Genomic DNA, 19280 nt, shown 5'->3' on the forward strand with positions numbered 1-19280 from the left:
AATTCGGGTATGAAACTCGCATTTCTTACATATCCTTAAACTCATTCATTCCATAATGAAATTCTCTAATCATAAAAAGAAATAAATAAGTCAAAGGTCCAAACTTTTTCCTTTTTTAAATTAATCACCATGCTTGAAAATTTAATCTGGAGCCCAATCTACAGTCTTCTTTACAACTTTCCAGTCAAAACACTCAATAACATCTCCTTGCTCAAAGATGAAATCTTCATCACTGACTAAAATTCCACACTCTTTGCCTGACGAAATAGTGTCAACTTCATCTTTGTGATGTTTCAATGAGTCTAATTTTCCTACAAAGAGAGAAAATAGTACACAAAATGTCAAGTTTTCTATAGTCTAATACATTTTACTAGAACTATTCCGCTTTTAAATGAAGCTTAACAGGCTTAATATTGACATGAAACTTTTATTAAAATACATGTGTAACCCTACTTTGAGAAGGGTTTAAATAAGTTTCATTGATGTCAGACTGACTGCATACATGTACATGAGAGTAGGATTAAATCATTAAAAATTTGACTTCCAGCATATCTGTGTTATGTCCTTGACCCTTCAATGTTACACTGTGTCAGTTACCAGCCATGTACATGTATAGTATTCCCAGTCACATCAAGGAACTACAGAGTGTAGTACTAGTAAAAAATTGCTATTTGATTGGTTAATTAAAGTATGCCTCGATAACTGAATAATCTTATTTATTTGCTTTGTCACAATACCCAATAAACAAAGACCTATTGGGGGGGGGGGGGGGTTGGCCTTTAACCTCAATAAATGACCTTGACTTGTTAATAGCATCAACCTCTTGACCCTCATCGTTCACCAGAATAAAATAAGAAGTACATGCATTTATGATATATTAGAAATGGGTAAGGCAAACAAAGAAAAAAATAATAAAACACTTATGCATGTTATTTTTAACCCGAACTTCGATAGCGAGGATATTTTAATGAGAATGATGGTATCATAATCATTTGTACCTTTATAAACTTCTTCCCCATTTCGGAGAACCTTATATTCAAGTTTCCTTTGCAGGTTTCCTTGAGTACATCTACACCCAGCAACCATTCGCGTTGTGTCCCTAAATTTATACTCAAAGACTTGTAAGACTTCTGCTTCGCCTGCAAAAAAATGCCGAAGAAAATTTAAATACAGTGCAAATTTGTAATATCCAGTTCTATTATTATTATCAATGATAAGAGCAAAGAGTTTCATTAATAGATATAGTGTTATATCAAATTGTTTCCACCATACTTATTGGTAACCTTACTATCAATATAAGTACAACCTTTCTTGGCCTCTATTCAAATGATATTATCAACAGTGTAAATAAGCAAAATCATTTCACATTCATGTACAATGTACGTGTATCCTGGTTTACTGATGAATAGTTCAAAGCAAAGACAATCAAGATTATGCAATTAAAAATGAAAAAGAGTAATAGAAAGGTTTGGATGAGTTGGAAATAAAGTTCTATGAATTACCTGAATCAACTTCAACTCCATTTTGATTCCCTCCCCATTACTCAAAAATATCACCTACCTTTTTTATCTTCTTCCATAAAAGGTGGAATTCGACTGTTAGCACTCTCGTTTAGCTCATCTATCAGCGTGTATATCACATTGTTTTCCTTTATTATAACATTTGCCTGTTCCGCTTTCCTTCTAAGATCTTCAGAAACGGGAACATTAAAACTAAAAATTTCAGCTGAAATGAAAGTCAGGATATAATTAACTATGATTTATGAATTTCATCGCTTTACCAGTAAAAATGCAATGCACAATATTGTACTACAGCATTTATTTTTTTGGGGTCTGTTAAAGCATAGAATTGTTTGGAATTAACGTTTTTATAATGTTTATATACCATTTCAAAAAGTTTTGTTATTTATTCGTAAATGTAAATAATATATTGATGTTTAGTAAAACACTCTTATTAATAACGAAGTGCTAGGGATGGACGATTTTGCAATTTTGAAAATCACTTCACTGTAAGTGTCAATTCAGTATAAGAAGCATGTTTGTTATAACCATGTTTTTCTGCGTGTTATAATTTCCTAACTCTAGAAAGACCTCTTAGCATAGTTTAGAATAAATAAAAATACATTTTTGGCGCACTGAATCTGACATTTAATTCAAGAAAGTATACAGTACACACACACCAGAATCTGGGTTGAGTTAAATATAAACTGCACACGTATGCATATGTTAAAAACAAATACATTCAACATTTTCATCTCAAATTCGTAGCATTGAATTTAAGAGCAGACAGGCAGAAAGCCAAAAAAAAATTCCTACCCCCTCCCCTTCCACTCATTCCATCCAAACTTTGAATTAGGGAACAAAAAATTTACAGGTAGACACTATTCTAGTTTTATAAAATGTCAATCAATTTGACCTACCATTTAAACTTTCGGCTAAATTGACATCTGCTTCAGTAACAGGGCCCACTTCATGATGAACAACCCGCAGTTCACAGAGCTGTGAATCAAATGTTGAAAACATTTCTAGTAGAGCTTCAATGGAGCCACATACATCAGCTTAAAAAGAAATCAAAATATTTCAAATTATTTCAAAGTCTACCATATTAGTCTATTCAATATAGCAGCATCTCATCTAATATGGAGCATGAGCAGCCAAGCATTAAATATTGGACCATATCAAATATAATTTCTTTTCAGTAATCATTATAATAAATACATTTATTGATATGCACATGTATAATCCCAACATGCACATGATATGCACATGTATAATCCCAACATGCACATGTAAATCCAAATGATATAGCTTTACAAACCTTTTAAAACTATTGGTAGATTGCACTCCCCCAGCGTTGATGGGAGGTCCCCGTCCTTTGTAATTTTCCTTCGGGCCAATATGAACTTGAAGAAACTTTCAGCTTTCACTTCCATTAATTTCTTCCGAATCTCTTTCTGCTCCTCTTGCTGCCTTTCAATCATGGGAATATATTTTTCTATCTCCTTGGCTTTCCTGTCTGCTGCAGATATTGTGATCAGTTCTTGAGCTTTCCTCTGCAAATGGTTAAAATACACTTAATAGGCAACTTGAACTACCAACTACTGTCAAATGATAAGACACTGCCTTATTGTGTCAAATACCCCCATTGATTAAGGTGGTATGGGACACCTGTCAATATTAACATGAATAAAGGTACATTATAATCAAATTTCTTTTACTGGTTTAGAATTTTCAAATTTTGCAATATTTGATCAAAATATATATTTCAAAATTTGTTGCAATTAAAAAAAATTATAAAAGCTCTTGATGGATTCGAACTCATGACTTACAGATTCGTTTATAAAATTATGCTTGATTTTTTTGCTTATTTCAATAGGAAGTATGTCACAATATGAAGGTCTTTCATACCACCTTAATTTTATTGCTACCAGTATTGATTGCAATGGTTAATAACTCCATTTTACAATTTTCATTTAAAGATTATTTTTGAACAACATTTTTATTGCAACTACAAGGTAATGAACAAAGTCATATTTACTTTGAATGAACATTATTGTTTCACCCTTAATACTGCATGGGATTTTTTTCTAGCATGTGTCTTCATAGTAAATAAAAAATGACATAGAAATAAGCTTACCATGCTTTTGACCTCAATAACCTCATCTCCAGCCTGAGGAAGCTCCCTCCACCCATAAACCTCCGCACAAAATGAGGGGGTCACCGTTCTTACTGCCTGACCCTGGTTATTTATCATCTTTTTTATCTTGAAAATAAATGTAAAAAGAGTAAATTATCAAGAAAACAGACTTCTGAAGCTAACCAGCATATCATATCTAACAGAGTTATATTGCACTTAAATTAAGTTATTTTTTACAAGAATACCAAGTCATGCCTACTCCCTCTCTTACAATTTTCTGATAATGAATTCAGAATATCTACACAATGTAGTATAAATTTAAATCTTTATATCAATTCAATCTGTTGGGAGAAACATGACCCATATTATACATGTACTAGTTCATTAAATAACCATTAAAATTATCAACTGAATTCAGTGATTTCTTTATCACAATTATTCACGCAGTTTAATCTTCATTGACTCTCTTCTTTGAAAACTTTAACTTCTTTATGAATCATCTGTCAGTGAGTACAGAACAATGTTAGATCGTTGAACAGAAATCTCTGAACAAATTCAATATATACATGTACATGAACCAACCTTCCCAAATGCTTCTCCTGCCACTACCATTGTTCCTATCTTCATAGTTCCTCTCTGCACCAAAACTGTTGCAACTAAGCTAATGGCAAATATATATATATATGTATATGTAAAACATAACTAAGAACAATATTTTTTTTTTTTTAAATGATAATAAAATAAATAAGGTGGGGGTCAAATGAGACCTTGTTTCTTCACAAACTTTCTTGCTGTAATGGAGTTTACAAAGACTTACAAATGTAGTCTTATATATGTTCTAAAATGATGTACCAATACCTGAATATTGATGAATTTTCTTTTTTTGGACAGCAAATGCTGTCTTAAAATTTTGAATCATTGTTCTTATGAAACGAGACTATTATCAATGATTAAATATGATTAATAAATCAAATTGCATCTGATAAACATTGTGTCAGAGAGAGAGAGAGAGAGAGAGAGAGGGGGGAGGGGAGGGAGGGATAGATAGAGAGAGAGAAGGTATCTTTAAAAAAAACCATCTTGCATAGAGATATCGATTCAAATTTCAGATAGAGATACATGTATAGCCTGAATTGACAACTACAGATGAACTCTCACCAAAAGAACATTTCTACACATTAAATAAGAGTAAGACAGTAATACTGTGATCTTATTACCCAATCTTAGTGTCCATTTTAGACTCAATGATACGCCCTCCCATTTCACCTTTAACATCACATCTCAGATCCAATATTTCTGCTAAGGCTGCTATAGTATCTTGTAACTCTGATATATTTTCACCCTAATAAAAATGAACGATTGAGGTACATTTTGTATACTGAACTAAAGTTTGATAATCACAGCATAATTAACATACAATGTAACAAGTTGCAACAATCATTTAATTGGATTGCCAATCAAATACAGTCAATGAACTTTGCCAAATCAAGATTGATTAAGCTTTATTTCATCATTAGAAACATACAAATACATAGCCAATTGACATATCTTCTTAAGGTGGTATGGGACACTTCCATGTTGTGACGTATTGTTTATCGAAATAAACAGTAAAATTAAGTGCAGTTATATATTATTAAGTAGTTTCTTTCCCAATATTGTCATCTAACAGCGTAGCGCAGTGAGTTAGAGGGTTTACTACGAATCTGTAAGTCATGAGTTCGAATCACACTGTGGGTTTTACAATTTTTACCTTTCAAAATATTTTTAAAAGCTATTTTTTGGTTAGATATTGTAAAATTTGAAAATTCTAAACCGGTGAAAGTATTTCAATTATAATGTACTTTAATCCACATTAATATCGACAGATGTCCCATACCACCTTAAAAGTGTGACTAAAGAAGATGATCAGAAAAGAGCACAAATCAGAGGTCAATTGCCAACAGTCAGTAAGTGTGTCTGACTACAAATACATGTAGGCCGGCAGTAAATTATAGAATAGAATGTTCAATTTTTCACAAGTATGTAAAGACAATTAGATGACATTATAAGTAGAATTGTTACATTCTTCTTCCTACTTAAACATGTAGAGAAATAATGGTTGCTACCGTAATTCTGATCATCAGCATTCACTGAGGCCAAATTTAAGTCCTTTTTAAGTAAATAATTCATACCACCCGACATACTCCAATCACCATCTTATATGCTTTATTCAAGAATTGGTACACTAAGACGTTGAATGTTTAATCTTTCAATGTAGATTAAAGAGGTTTTATTAGTACCTTTAGAGCAGATATAGGAACAGCGGGAACGTCTCCTCCATTCAGTTCTGTCTGAACCCCATGTTCCAACAGACTGTTTAATGTCCTCTCCTAGAAAAAGAACTGAACTGTTTAAAAGCATCTTTCAATTACACCTTTCATCTTATTTGCTATGAAATGCAGAATACACTACGATCCTATTTCCACATTTATAATTTAAATTAAAGGTTTTTCACATTACTATATACACTGTACATATGAGCTGTTGCAATGAGATACATAGAAAATACATGGTTTATACTGTCTTGAAATATAAGCTATATTTTGGCGAGGGTAAGAAAACATGACAGAAGGCGAGGCTTGACTAGCCCTATTCACATTTTTGACCAAAGCACAAAACTCGGTTATATTTTAAGACAGTTATCATATATTTTGTTTATTCTGCAATATAATATCACATTTTGCACCTCAAATGAGCTTTATTCGACAAATTTCGCTGCATATCTGCAGTTGAAACCATGATGCCATGGCATAAATGAAGCAAGAAAGATGACGTCACATTGCATTTGAATGACAGGTAAATGCACAACCCTATATTGGGGCATTGACCAAATATAACTTTGGTTTACAGGGTTACCTTTATTCGATCAATGCAAGGGGTAGTTGCAGGATAAGGTAGCAAGGGACAGTTTCGAATAAAGTACCCGTCAATATTTTTGTAAAATTGAGAGTTGCTGTACTTGAAGGCTTATGAGTGTTGCTAAAATTCATGAAATGATTTTTAATGATTATCATTAGTTAGAGGGGTGTCTCTTGTTGAAATTGATATGCAATATGTAGGCCCCTTATGTTAGGTACATGAGAATCAGAAGTAAAATGCGAAACCTGCGGCTTTGACTGTTGTGCTGACTTTACACAGTGAAATTGCAAGTTACAGACGGGAGGTAAAATAACACGAAAAGTAGGTGGATGGGACATTGTAAACTATACACCGGTAAGTTTCTGACATGTGATAGTGCAGCATGCACGCGGTACGGAAGGTCAACCCTCTGCAGGGAATTAGCTGGGGGAGGTCTAAAAAGCTGAAAAATCATGAAAAATTAGCAAAATATGAAAGGGTCAAAATCTCATAAAAACCAGTATGTAGAGAATTTTACAGGTTTTGATTAGCAATTTTCTTCAGAAATTGGTGATTGGCCTTATAAAGAGTGAATTAAAGGTATTTGTGCTGAATGGGAACTGAGGAAATTCTAGTTACAGAGTTCCGAAGACACGCATCCCTTGGCTACAATGAATTGGATAAAAAAAACTGTCCCCTGCCACCTTCAAGACTACATGGTATTTTCATATTTCTCCTTTAAGTGTAATTTTGAGTGGATTTTGTACCATAAGTAATACATTTTGTGAAAATGGATGATTTTCTTGGCTATAGATGTCATGACATCATTTATTAGCCAAAATATTCAAGGGGAGTAACTCCCTCTTAAATGTGTAGAATGACCACCACTAGAGTAAATTGGCTTAGAGAGTAGGCATTTCCTATCCTGATGACAATTAATAGGCTTAAGTTAATTACTGAGATAATAATAAATACTTTAAAACAGTTTTTATCAATTAAATCATTAAATTTATGAATTTGCAGCCATTTTGCTGTCTGATTTTATGAAATAACATTAATCCACCAGACTTCTATCACCTAATTTTTTTAAAACAGCATATTTTTATTTCAAATGAACTTTACATGTAGACAAATGCAGTTATCAAAGTATACAATATGTCAAAAAACTCAAGTTTTTGCTCCTTCCTATCAAAAAATGGTATTTTAGATGTATTTACAGAATTGAAAAAGCCACCCCCTCTTTCCAATGGACTCCATTACCATTACATGTAGAATATGTAACTGTACATTTGACCTTGAAATAACATCTGCTATGATAATTACTCTTGAAATGAACAAAAAACAACACATTTTTACCCTTTTATTGTATATATGCATCAAAAATGTAGAAAAACATGTAAAATTTGAACCTTTTTCATGGAATTCTCATCCGTCCCCAGGTACCCTGGTGTGTTTGAATTTCATTTTAATTAAACGCACATGTCACACTTGTAGGTCTTACTAATTTAGCGAAGTTGAAAGGAGACTAGAAACCAGAATATATAAGTTATCCACTAAATATGATTATAGGCTTAGTTTTTCATGAAAACAAGAAATCACATGTAGGGCGACATGACTTTTTGTGAATAAAAATGCTACAAATCATCCATTTACCAAAAAAGATCAATTTTAAATATCAGTGATGGTTGTTTTCAATTATGTGTAAGAAATGACTCAAGGAAACTGCCACAAGTTTCATAATATTAGGTTAAAGTGTTCAAACTAATGCTTCTTGTGAAAATCAAAAGATAGGGGGAGGGTATACATGTGAAGGGATTTCTAAGTGATGTGATGCTTTTATCATGATAATATCAAGCAGATGCATGTAGTATTCAATAAGGTTTCTTATTTAAGGAGGTTGAACAACAGTTGACCTCTAAAAGATTAGGTAAAGATGCTTTATTTATGGAGAGCCCTGTGAATCTGTGTTAAATAGAGGAAAGTGGAAATGGTGGGTTCACTTAAATGGCCATATTTTTCTTAAACCTCAATGGAATTGGCAAAATGTGGTGTACTTTTTTTCAGAATAGCATAAGCTTTGTAATTTTAAGACAAGATGACTTTTCAGAGAATGTGAGTGTATGTTAAAGGTAGCAAGGGACAGTTTCGAATAAAGTACCCGTCAATATTTTTGTAAAATTGAGAGTTGCTGTACTTGAAGGCTTATGAGTGTTGCTAAAATTCATGAAATGATTTTTAATGATTATCATTAGTTAGAGGGGTGTCTCTTGTTGAAATTGATATGCAATATGTAGGCCCCTTATGTTAGGTACATGAGAATCAGAAGTAAAATGCGAAACCTGCGGCTTTGACTGTTGTGCTGACTTTACACAGTGAAATTGCAAGTTACAGACGGGAGGTAAAATAACACGAAAAGTAGGTGGATGGGACATTGTAAACTATACACCGGTAAGTTTCTGACATGTGATAGTGCAGCATGCACGCGGTACGGAAGGTCAACCCTCTGCAGGGAATTAGCTGGGGGAGGTCTAAAAAGCTGAAAAATCATGAAAAATTAGCAAAATATGAAAGGGTCAAAATCTCATAAAAACCAGTATGTAGAGAATTTTACAGGTTTTGATTAGCAATTTTCTTCAGAAATTGGTGATTGGCCTTATAAAGAGTGAATTAAAGGTATTTGTGCTGAATGGGAACTGAGGAAATTCTAGTTACAGAGTTCCGAAGACACGCATCCCTTGGCTACAATGAATTGGATAAAAAAAACTGTCCCCTGCCACCTAAACAAATTCCTGGATATGCAATTTTGATTATCCTTAAACTAGTACATTCATTCCAGCGAAATACATGTATGTTTTAAAGTAGTCCGAGTATCGCACTACGTCATAATACGGATTTTACAATATTGGTTCGACTTTTACAAAGCGTTTTTGATACCCGGTATTGGTTTTGCACTACATCGCTGTTGTAAACAATGGCAATAATAAGCAATTAGAACGGTAATATATGTATTATTTGAGATATAGAAATGATTACTGTTGAGAAACTCGATTCTGTTAAAGTAAAATGAAAAACGAAGATTCTGATTAACCAGGATCTCAGGTATGCTTATATCTTCTTTATTTTGACCCCCCCCCCCCGAATTTTTCTTTTTCTTTTACTAAAACCGGTTTAAATTTAGAGACAGAAGCTATTTCGAATTTAATCAATCGTCAATTAATTAATGTTTAAATGATATCTAACATTGTTGACAGATCTAAGCAGAAAACTGTAGCAAAACATGATTTTTACGAATTTTTTTGTCAGGGTCTACTTGGTTTAGAGCTTATAGCGTGAAAAGTAATCCGTCAACATATAATTTATTTTACCAAATCTTTTTTCTAAGATGTCAATCTATAGAATAAACACCATGAATTTAAGTTTGAGTCCATAAAATAGTAAAAAAATTACCAAACGCGATACTAGCATTGCATTTTTTGTATTCTATTTTGATACATCAGGTCCATAAAGCTTACTTACTTACAAAAATTTGCGCAAAATTATTGATGGATATGGCTTAAATAAATATTTATACTCTATTTTGTATGTTCAGTTCTTATTTTCCCAAAATTGGTAATTATTTTTAGGAAAAACGGACGTCTGTCCAAATTTCATAATTGTCAATAATTTTCACAAAGGGGTAAACCCGTCTGAGAGGTGATAACAAACAAACTAGCATGTAAACATACATATTTTCTTTTGTATATGTATTGCTAGAATGTATATTTATCATATAAAGCTAAGCATTTAATGATTGAGCCCATTTAGTGCCGAGTATAGGACTACCTTAAAAATACATGTACATGTACTTCACAGCATTAATGATTAAGGTACATTCACTTACTACATCAGCATTTGGTCGATCAATTTTGTTTATGGCAATCACCAAGGGAACTGTAAAAAATGAAAATAAGAAAGAACTAAGGTATACTTTTTCTTCTAGCAAGGGAGATAAATTTCATGGGGGAAAAATCACTACTATGGGTAACTAAAGAATGGATCTTCATAGAATCTTTTTTGATATAGGATTTCACATATTAACAAGTATTTTTTGTCAAATCACAACATTTCAGAATTCAGACTTATCTATTAAGAATACTAGATAACAAGTAATTCATGGATTTTCAAAGAATCTCATTTGATAAAGGATTTCGCATAATAAGTATTCTTGTCATAATACAAAATTTCTGAATTACATTATCGATAACAATTAATAAAAGCATGCACATGTATTTATCATGAGCAGTTATTTATCTAAGAGGACATGTGCTATAAACCCTATAGTCTAAGCACAGTGGCCAAGCCCGTTTTAACATTTATTTCAATGTAACCATAAATAAAGTTATTTATGGTTACATTGAAATAAATATTAGAACGAGCTTGGCCCCTGTGAGTCTAAGGAATAACAGAGTGGTTTAATAAATATTGTACCATTATATTTGCGGGCATGTTCGATGGACTCAATAGTTTGAGGCATGACCCCGTCATCCGCAGACACAACTAGGACGATGATGTCGGTAACAATGGCCCCTCTTTCCCGCAGGGCTGTAAAAGCAGCATGGCCGGGAGTATCCAGGAAAGTAATGTCATCTCCTGATGATGTTTTCACTGCAGAGAAAAAACAAATTTATGCCATATATACCAGGGCTATTCCTTCACTAAACAATTTTCTTCAAAAGTCTGTTGTAGGAGTTTAAAACAAAAATTCAATATTTTAATCCCCTTCCCCCTCTCAAAAAATATTTTACCACCAAAGCATATGTTAAAAATACCGGTACTTCAAGGAAAATAAATGAAGCATGAAAAAGTATTAAACCATATCAGCAGGCAATCTTATACATGTACATCAATTCTTGCCCTTCATCCTTTATTTAGATAATTAATTATAACATACCAGTAAATGCTCCTATGTGTTGAGTAATTCCCCCAAATTCCTCTGACACCACATTAGACTTGCGGAGTGCATCCAGAAGTGTGGTTTTTCCATGGTCTATGTGACCCATGATTGTTATGACAGGTGGACGAGGAACCAACTCCTTGGGGCTAGGAGGTGGTCTGGAATTTAAAAAAAGGTCTATCATAGCTATTACCGGTACATGTAGTGTATTTTCAAACTGAATTAAAAATCACTACAAGTAGTTTCATGACTGTGCATTTTTCAAAAACCATAATAGATTTTGAATTTAGGCACAACATATAAAACTTGAAAAAGATACAGAAAAGTGCACATGCATATAGTCAATCATTGATACAATATAGGCAACATGGATCCCATATCCTGCATTTTCGTATATCCCGATCCCGCATTTAACCACACTCCTCTGGCGATTACTTAATAATTTCCACATAAAAAATTGTGGCTAATTCATTGTGGCCTGTGACCTACCATTAAATAAAGTGTTTGGAGATTTTTACCTGTACGCTATTAGACAATAAGACAGCCACCTAATATTGAGAGTCTCTCTTTACCGGCCATGTCTGATGTATTGTTTTCATTTTAACAATTTTCATGTACCTAGTAACTGGATTGATATGCATGTACCAGTGGCTATTATTTCAAAGATATTTTTATCATTTTTACTTATCTCTATCTATTATAATTTACATGTAGGTAAGGTAAGACTATAAAATAGTTTTTTGTTGTTTTTTTATAATTTTAAACATTTCCGACTCCAAATGCATTTCTTATACATATAAATTTGTAAGTTTTAAGCCACAGTTTTTTGATGCTCAAGACACTTAACTAGTATGTGACAAGCACATGCTACATGGTGAATGTTTACCAAACAATCAAGGTCATAATATGAAAATTTTACTTTACCCTTAATATACTAATTGATTATTTATATATTTATATCATTTTATGTGTGTTGAATATGAAGCTACTACATGCATACAAACATGTAGTATCAGTGGGGAATGTTACAGTAAACTGTGTATGTCTTTAGTCCTAATTGTTTTACACAAAGGTGTGAAACCAATGCAATGACAGGAAATCAATCTACACTTCAATGCACAGAATACACAGGCACAAGGCATGAATATTTAATATAAGTATACATGTATTTAAAATGAATGTACGAAAAATAACCTCTCTCTCTCTCTCTCTCTCTCTCTCTCTTTCTCTCTTGTACAGTGCCACTTCTGCTCTTCTGAATTTGTTTAATTTTTGTTTTTAAGATAAAAGCATTGTACATGTATAAGAACCAAGGAAACGAATGGGGACCACTTTTTCACAAAACAACAAAAAAAGTCTATATACGGTAACTCGCATTACTGTATATTAATTCTGCAATTGCACTTAGACTTTAACATTTGTTGAACTAATTAAAATTAGACACCACGGTACAGAACATACCGTCTGGGTGTCTCCATTTGTTGCGATGCTTCTTCCATCTGCCTCAGGCGCTCTTTGGATGGTATTTTCGGAACCACTCCTAGCATTTTGCAGAGCTTCTTAATCACTTTGACATTAGAGATTTCTAAAAAATAAATCAAATGAAAACAAGCATCGTCATTAGCCATTTAAATGTACATGTATATTTCATGTTTCATTAAATCTTATTTTTCATTCCATGTATCAGTGACTCCCAGTACTTTATTTTGCTCAATTCAATGTAATAGCGGTTGGGTAAGACAAATTTCATCATACACAGTGTAGGTTGGAACAATTAAGAAATATTTACATTTAAATTTTCCATTGTTTTTGTCTGTGATAACACTAAGAATCCATCTTGTATTATACAATCCAATAAATTCAAATAATGTATTGTTGGGGCGCAAGTGGGGTTGGCATAATTAATATTCTAATATCTAATTGTACAACTGCTGAAAAATTATATATACATAAGGAATAAGGAATCATAAATGGATTTAATCATGCCCCAACCAAAGTTATCACGTCATAATACTCAAAGAATGATTCCTTATTCCTTAAATATTCATGTCTAAAAGGTTTTTATGAAAAATCACAAATAAGACTGTAATTTTTTCCCTACAAGCTAGTCTGCTTCCATATATATCACATTTAACAAACTGTGGTCCCCTTATATCTCAATTGATTTATAGGACTTGGTTTTTTTTTTTCTTCATATAATATCTGTAGTAAACATGAACCCATAAGTTTTGATACATTGGCTTCTGGAAAGAAAGATTTTCAAAACAAATGTACCCTATGAACTACTTTGTAATTACTATCCCTTAAAAAGAGGCATGGCCATGCAGTCATTTTCAAAAACCTTCCCAAAAGAATAAATTAAAAAAGGTTGAAATTGCCAAACAGTTGCAGAAAAAAGAAATAAGTTTAAAAAAGATGATGCCATGTGAAAACAATGACTGTAACAGTGCTTGTTCAGAAATTTTCGTTCAGGTGAGCTAAAAAGATTCAAAGGAAGATAATCAACTCTAGATCATATATAATTACTTTGGTCTTTATTTTCAATGTGCTTGGCCAAGTCCTTGTCTTCAATCACAGTTCTCCATACTTGATCTACAAAATAAAATAAAATTCACTTGTTGTTACATGAGCATCAACTTTTTCAAGAGAAACATGAAAACTTTCAAAATTTAAGAGAATTCTGCAACAAACACAACTGTATACTGATTCGTCGTCACAAACCTAAGCAAATATGTACAGTGTACATGTATGATCCACTCCCATCTTGCTTTGGTTGCAACAGACAAGAATATCCTGCAGTTCATTAAATCATTGACCAGTGCACATAAATTAAGCAAAGTCAGAAATTGACCTTTGATGTAACATTTGATTATCTAATCGTTGTCTAAATAAAACATTTTGTTTATTGCTGAGGTTGTCGAAGCTTAAATATCATTACTTTCTCTGACTTTTTTCTATCTTCTTCCCCTCCCCTCCCCCACCCTGGAAAAAAGGGAAAGGGAGGAAGAAATATCATTGAAGCAAAGGCTGTCGCAGTGCACTGCATGTTCAATAACAACAGTTTAAACTTCACTATCAGATGAATACTGTTATCATGCTTTTTGATTCTTTATGTGTTCAAGCAGCTAGGAGTTGGAGAGAAATAGTTATGCAGACTCAGGACCATAGCTTTAGACAATGCTGCTGATTGTGCAATATATTCATTTTACAGTATCTTTGTGATTACACTTCGAAACAATTTTGTAATATATCACTCAATACAATTCATCAATGACGCAAATGTCACGCAATTGATGCACTGCTGGGATGTAAGTGTGTTTTAAAGCATTATTATACAAAATGAAAAAAAGATATATTATCAGCAATTTAATATTTATGCGTCATACAATTGCTAAATATAAGTGATAAGGAACCATACTTTGAATATTATAAGATGATCATTACAGACGAGAAGTGATCAAATTTATCATATATTCAGAATTTGATCACACACCAACCATAATGATTACCTCACAGGGGTTTTCCTACTGTTTTTAAACTGGGTCCAGGGTCTGTAGAATTGGGAAAATTGACGCGACGTAAACTGTTGATATTGGGAAAATAATCATTTTTCCTTAAAGTGCTACTTTTTACATTTTTTAATTATTATGCTTCAAAATATAAAGAAAAGTGAAGAAAAAAGCTGTTTTGTTGCATTTTTAGTTATATCAGCGATGTTCAGCATTGATTCTAATTACTTTATTTCAATGATAATTCTCTTTTTTTTGTCTTTAAATGTCAACAGCTCTTTCCAACATCTATGGCCACATGATTGGGAAAAGAGGTCTTGAATTGGGAAAATATTAATGATTTTTCCTTTGGGAATGGGTCCAGTTAATGAACCCAAAAATAAGCTAGGAAAACCCGTGCCTGATATTACTTAAAGATCTATAAAAAGGATACAAAAAGTCATTTTACTCAATTACCCAAATCAGTCTCTAGTTTTTGGCAGAGTTCAGCAACAGTTATTCCCCGATTTACCTCCACAACTTGGCTGGGAGTTTGTTCTTGTGTATTTGGATCCTTTTTTACTCTTATCTGTATCAAGTTAAAAAAAAAATGCTATAATCATAAAATACAATTATATCTGCCTCAAAATCTGGGCAAATCTTTATAAGGGGCAAAACCACGTTTCACCCAGTTATGTAAAGTTTATTTTGTAAACACCAGACTTTGTAAATCAATTTTTCCAAAAGAATTTTGCTTAAATGATCAAGAAAAGAACTGCATTCATTTGCATATTACTATACAGATTCTAAATGAAACCATTGTTTTACAACAATTAAGTTACGTATACAAAATTTGATATGAAACTTGACCAAGCATCTCTAATATATGCAAGTTAAAGGTAACAACAAAATCTTTCAAAAATGAACTATCATGAACAATGATGATTCTACAGTCATCAACTTTTGAAGACCCTTTAACTTAGTCGGTAGTAGATGTACAAAAATTGCAGTTTGATGTTAGAACCATTTTAACAAGACCTTTAACTTTCGGTTGGACGTAGCTATTGATTTCTTGCATCAAAACAAGTTCAAAATGACGCGATTTCAAGCGAAATATGCACTGATTGTGTAGTCTTAGCTCAAAGGCCAGACAAATCTTGTTAATTTTAAAGAGCCATGGCCGAGTGGCCAAAGATGAAATAGACAGGTCTACGTCACATTGCTGTTTGACACAGCTACCCAAAGTCCAAGCTTTTGTTAAAATGGTTCTAATTGATCAATTCATGTGGACAAACACACTGAAAAATTTCTGCTTATATAATTACCACAAATTTTTTCTTAGGGGTGTTAGTTGGTAAAGCCTTCAGAACGTTCATCAAACCAACATCATGTACATATTGCTTCCTGCTTGTATGCAAAAGTTGTCTTTGAACAACGATAGACTGCATAGCATAGGAATCAAATAAAATGGACCGAGTCCAGAGTCCTGACATTCTTTCAAGAGAATAGATGGCATGATTTTGCTGAGAGACTGCAGCTGAGAGTCTTTGCTGGATAAAAAGTTTCTGTATGCTGGTCAATTTGTATGCTCTTGACATGATCATGGAATCTACAATTTAAAAATAATCCAAGAGATCAACAAGGAAGAAACTAATAGATCTAATTTTCAGATTTATATTTTTATCATTCAACTTAATCAATTTTTAATCAGAGTAACAGAGTTAATGAAATGTGCCAGATCAGACTGCAGGTTATCTCAAGTAACTTTCATTTATTTTGGGTAAATTAATACTTTGGTACATCATGTCTTGAAAATATTAAAACGCTAGCATAGAAATTAAAATTTAATCCAGTGGCGTAAAGAGGTGAGTTGGTCATGTTGGTTGATATTTGTGTATTCATTTCATTTATCAATGTAATAAGATGTATATTTGGAGTTAAGGAGTAGTTAAGGTGGTAAACATTTATGACCAACAACCATTTAATGATCAAGTTACCTTTGTTGAAGAGAAATAGCGACCAAGCAATGTAGTGGCGCTCACGAGCTGGAGGAACTTTTTTAAGCTAATTATTCCATGTATTAGTAATCCTAGTTAGTTTTTAAGGATTTTCTTAAATACATTCATGTTACCATTGAGCCTTGCTGAACTCTGTAATGAATGTGTTCAAACAATATGGCATTTTACGAAGCATCAATGCCTTAATTTACTAAGATCAGAGGCATAAATCACGTAATCTATATATACACAACCTGAGAATAAAGGCATTGCAAAATCTGGAGAAAACTGCAGCTTAGCAAAAATTAGAAAACCCCTCTAGAAATTTCCATGCTTAATGTACCTCACTACACCCAGACTTATACTTTATGAGACACTACGTCACAAGATGGCGATTTAAATGTTTTAATTGTTAAACTGTTTATATCGTTCTATTTGGTTGTATATCGTCCTAGCTCAGTGGTTAAAGTATTTGGGCTTCTGAACCGCAGATCATGAGTTCGAATCCACCTGGAGCCTTTGTTTATGTTCACTGAATTAAATTTTCAAAAATGTAATTTTTCATCCAAAATTGCACATTTTTTTGCCTATTTGACTTAAATATTTCTTATCCATTATGATATTATTAATACATCATAATCAAGTAGATCAATAAAAAATGTCTTCACATGTTAAATATGTGTTCATTGTCATTTTATTTAATTGTTTAGAGAATTTTCAAAATGTGCAGCAAATTTGGAAAATCTATGGGACACAGTCTCAGACAGATTTTAAGGTCATTTGGCAACTCTGCTGATTACTCTTGAAATCGATGAAAGGGAATATATCCAAGATATCTTCATTAAACAATTATCCCTTTTCATTCATAAATTTTCACAGGAACGAAAACAATTTTCTTACGGAGATTTGTAATGGGAAATGTTTACATCTTTTCTCCATTCGGAATACACTCGGAATATATCGCGCAATTTTTTAACATTATCATCATAGGCTTATTAATGGCTGATGCAATGCAAAATCTCCGTAGACTTTCAATTTTTGAATGTGTATTAAAACCTGAAGCGGTAGAGGGGGTGTTTCAAAACAGATAATCTGGACATTTTTCATATTAGTGGATGAATGTAGTTTGAGCTCAAAGGTATTTATTATTATTGAAGTATCAGGCAAAAAGTGGTGGAAGCAAAAACTCAGGACAGAGTAAAACATTAATTATTTGATAACTACTGTAAACTATGTCCATATTAATTTTATAATTTCAGCAGTATGGTACATAATACTTGCATGAATTAAGTAGAGAGAAAGAGTTATATCTTAATGTTTGCATCTATTTAATTCTTGTATCTAATATATTGGAATGAAGCAGAATCTCAAAAGTCTGGTTGTTTTAATACAACACCATCAATTTACGTAAATTCGAATATCATTATGCAAGCTACGACATTGCTTTATACTTCAGAATGAATAAAAAAATATCGTCTTAACTTACTTACTATATGCTCATATAAACGTGTCACTGAATTTGGACGAAAATTTCATGTTTTGCGTGGAATAAATCACGGCATGCATACAGTCAAAAATTACGGCATAAGTCCTCTACAGTTCGAATGATCTCTATACACCATGACAATCGTAACTACCCGGCTAACTCTTTTCGCTTTTCTTAAGGGAAATGGCCGAGTAGTTACGATTGTTCGCTTTGAAGAAAATTAAAATCCCGATCCCGATTTAAATATGACTTCATACGGAATGAGCAAACACATTGTATAAATCAAAAATTAATGAATTAAAATGAAAAAAGAAATCAACCTATCGTGCAGTTATATGTACGTGTCCCATATTACACTGTTACATATTATATATTTACTACGAGCTCACTCCTCAAGTTGTTCTATTATGAATTTCTCATGAAGTATCATTGAAATCTTTCGAATATCATACTTCCAAAATACAAAGAAAAAGGGAGAGTTCAGTGTGATAATTCCTTTCCTCTGAGTAACGGCTCATTTTACTTGACCTTTCTGCACCTTTGATGCAGTTTAATTTTTGCCAGTATTTAAAGTATTATTACATCAAATATTATTTTGATTTATTGTCAATGGTCAGATTTTAATAGAGAAATTAAGAAAGACAATCTGTATAAAGTGCAAAATTTTTTGTGTGACCTTTTTGCACTTAAAACAGACAACTTCTTCAACAGCTACAATTTGTTAAAAAAATAAAGCTTTCTTATTACCAAGATTCACAATTTTATAAAATTACATTGTAAAGCAGTTTGTCTAAAAAATTGCCGGTATTCAGTATCATTTTGACATAATGAAACATGGGGGTTAGTGATGTCAATTTTAGATA

At 32.5% G+C, this 19280-nt stretch overlaps 1 protein-coding gene across 2 annotated transcripts; it reads right to left on the reverse strand.

Moving 5' to 3' along the window:
* Positions 1 to 102: 102 nt before the first annotated feature.
* LOC105337190 (translation initiation factor IF-2, mitochondrial) lies at positions 103 to 18579 on the reverse strand. 2 transcript variants are annotated; one of them, XM_066087239.1, is made up of 17 exons: positions 18422 to 18579; positions 16260 to 16543; positions 15412 to 15523; positions 13973 to 14038; positions 12908 to 13031; positions 11444 to 11604; positions 10981 to 11157; positions 10394 to 10443; positions 5916 to 6005; positions 4854 to 4978; positions 4219 to 4297; positions 3637 to 3762; positions 2818 to 3052; positions 2420 to 2557; positions 1561 to 1725; positions 999 to 1139; positions 103 to 311 (listed from the first exon to the last, which is right to left on the reverse strand). In XM_066087239.1, exons 2-17 carry the CDS (start codon positions 16536 to 16538, stop codon positions 142 to 144), a joined length of 2238 nt encoding a protein of 745 aa, XP_065943311.1. In that variant the 5' UTR covers positions 16539 to 16543; positions 18422 to 18579; the 3' UTR covers positions 103 to 141. The 2 variants fall into 2 exon arrangements, with proteins under 2 accessions (XP_065943311.1, XP_065943312.1); XM_066087240.1 differs by having other exon boundaries at positions 18418 to 18552.
* Between the last annotated feature and the right edge of the window lie 701 nt (positions 18580 to 19280).

Source organism: Magallana gigas, chromosome 6 (assembly GCF_963853765.1).
Source record: "Magallana gigas chromosome 6, xbMagGiga1.1, whole genome shotgun sequence".
NCBI lineage: Eukaryota > Metazoa > Mollusca > Bivalvia > Ostreida > Ostreidae > Magallana > Magallana gigas.

Coding starts and splice junctions, on each gene's coding strand:
- LOC105337190 (XM_066087239.1), bottom strand. CDS start 16,538: ATGATCATGTCAAGAGCATACAAATTGACCAGCATACAGAAACTTTTT. Junction 14,039..15,411: donor AAAACTAGAGACTGATTTGG/GTAATTGAGTAA, acceptor TTTATTTTGTAG/ATCAAGTATGGAGAACTGTG. Junction 11,605..12,907: donor CAAATGGAGACACCCAGACG/GTATGTTCTGTA, acceptor TTTAAATTCCAG/ACCACCTCCTAGCCCCAAGG.